The sequence below is a fragment of the Carlito syrichta genome, unplaced genomic scaffold (genome assembly GCF_000164805.1).
Source record: "Carlito syrichta isolate Samal-C Ts95f unplaced genomic scaffold, Tarsius_syrichta-2.0.1 Scaffold316208, whole genome shotgun sequence".
NCBI classification, from domain to species: domain Eukaryota; kingdom Metazoa; phylum Chordata; class Mammalia; order Primates; family Tarsiidae; genus Carlito; species Carlito syrichta.
The window spans coordinates 432,020-433,861 of record NW_007260304.1 but is presented as its reverse complement, the minus strand read 5'-3'; the positions used below and the strand labels follow the sequence as shown (position 1 = coordinate 433,861).

At 56.7% G+C, this 1,842-nt stretch overlaps 1 protein-coding gene across 1 annotated transcript in view; it reads left to right on the top strand.

Moving 5' to 3' along the window:
- Positions 1 to 1,842, top strand: part of CACNG6 (calcium voltage-gated channel auxiliary subunit gamma 6) — a 24,143-nt gene that overhangs the window by 1,389 nt on the left and 20,912 nt on the right. The window contains exon 3 of the mRNA XM_021706907.1: positions 10 to 41. Coding sequence (XP_021562582.1) covers positions 10 to 41 — 32 coding nt within the window. The remainder of the gene's footprint in view (positions 1 to 9; positions 42 to 1,842) is intronic.

Here is a 1,842-nt window from a genome sequence, read left to right as displayed (position 1 = left end):
CGCGGGCAGGGCCACCTGCGGCCCCGCGGAGCTGCCCGGAGGTGAGGGGCGGCGCGTATCCCGCGGGTGTGGGGGGGAGGGGAATGGGGGTGCGGCTCAGACAGCCTGGCCCCGGAGGAAGGCGAAGGTTGCGTCCCTGGAAGGCCGAGCCCCCGGAGGAAGGCTGAGTCCTGAAGGGAGGCCGTGCGCCGGGAGGAAGACCCAGCCCTTGGAGGAAGGCCGAGCCCCTAGAGAAAGGTCGAGCCCCAGGAGAGAGCTTGTGCCTGCAGGGACAGCTTGTACATCAGCCTCTGCTCCAAGGAGCTGTGCTGAGAGACAGGTATGGAGACAGACAGAGAGTCAAAGAAGGTGGAGGGGACACATAGAGACACAGAGGGAAAGTCAGGGAAAGAGAGACAGAGAAGGAGAGACACACACACACAGAGACACAGAGGGAATGGAACAGAGAGACAGAGGCACAGAGAGAGGCAGAGACACAGCAGTCCAGAGACAGAGGCACACAGAAAGAGAGAGAGAGAGACACAGAGGGAGAGACAGAGAGGGAGACACAGAGAGAGGCACAGAGGAAGGGACAGAGACATAGGCACAGACAGACAAAGATAGAGAGACAGAGACAGAGAGACCCCCAAACATGGCCTACGTCACTAATGGACTTGCCCCAGAGAATCTGTGCCTTAGAGTTTGTTTTTCTGCTGCAGCCTGTACCCCAAGACCAGTCTGTACCCCCAGAAAACCTGCACCTCCAGATACTCTGTCTTAGAGCCTGGCCTCCATACCTCTGCCCGGGTATGACTGCACCCCTAGGTCAGTCCAAGCACCCAGATCAGCCTGTGCTCCTAGACCACCAAGTACCCCAAAGAGAGCCTGTACCCCCAAGACCATCCTGTACCCTCAGCTACAGCCTCTGCCTCAGCCTAGCATGTACCCCCAACTAGCCTGTGCCCCCACATCATGCAATGACCTCCCAAAGCCCCTGTCCCCAGCACAGCCACTGTCCAAGGCCTTCCTGGTCCCCCCAACCCAAACCAGCTGGTAGCTCTAGAGAAAGCCTGTGTCCCTGGAAAAACCCTGCCTATGTCCCCAGGTCTAGCTGGTGCCCTCAGACAGCCTGTGCCACCCAAGACAGCCTGTGTCCTCCGGAAATGCCAGCACCCCCGAGGCAGCCTGTGCCCCTGTGTGTGCGCCCACAGACAGCCTGTGCCCTGGAGAGACAGCCTGGTGTTGGCTTGCTCCTCCCAGCCTGGGGACAGCCTGCACTTGCAGCCCGTGAGCTGGGGACAGACTGCCTCCACGCCCACCCCAAAGTAGATGCTATGCCTGTTCCCCACCATCTGTACCCACCAGATACCTTCAGACACTCCAGGGCGGGCCTTGTGCCTCTCGGGAAGCATTCTTTTTCTTTTTTCTTCCTTTCCTTCTTTCTCCCCCCACCCCTTCCTCTTTTTTTTGGCTTGTCTCTTTCTGTCACCCAGGCCACAGTGCAGTGGCACATCACAGCTCACCACAGCCTCGACATTCTGGGCTCAGGTGACCTTTCCGCTTCAGCCTTCCAAGTACCTGGAATACAGGCATGCACCACCACATCTGGGTAATTTTTAAATTTATTGTAGAGATGAGATCTCACCATGTTGCCCAGGCTAGTCTCAAAGTCCTGGGTTCAGGCAATCCTTTCACTTCCACCTCCCAAAGTACTGGGATTACAGACATGAGCCACCGTGCCCAGCCATATATCTTTCTTCTTCCCTCTTTCTTTCTTTCTCTCTTTCTCTCTTTCTTTCTTTCTTTCTCTCTCTCTCTCTGTCTCTCTCTCTCTCTCTCTCTCTCTGTCTTTCTTTCTTTCTT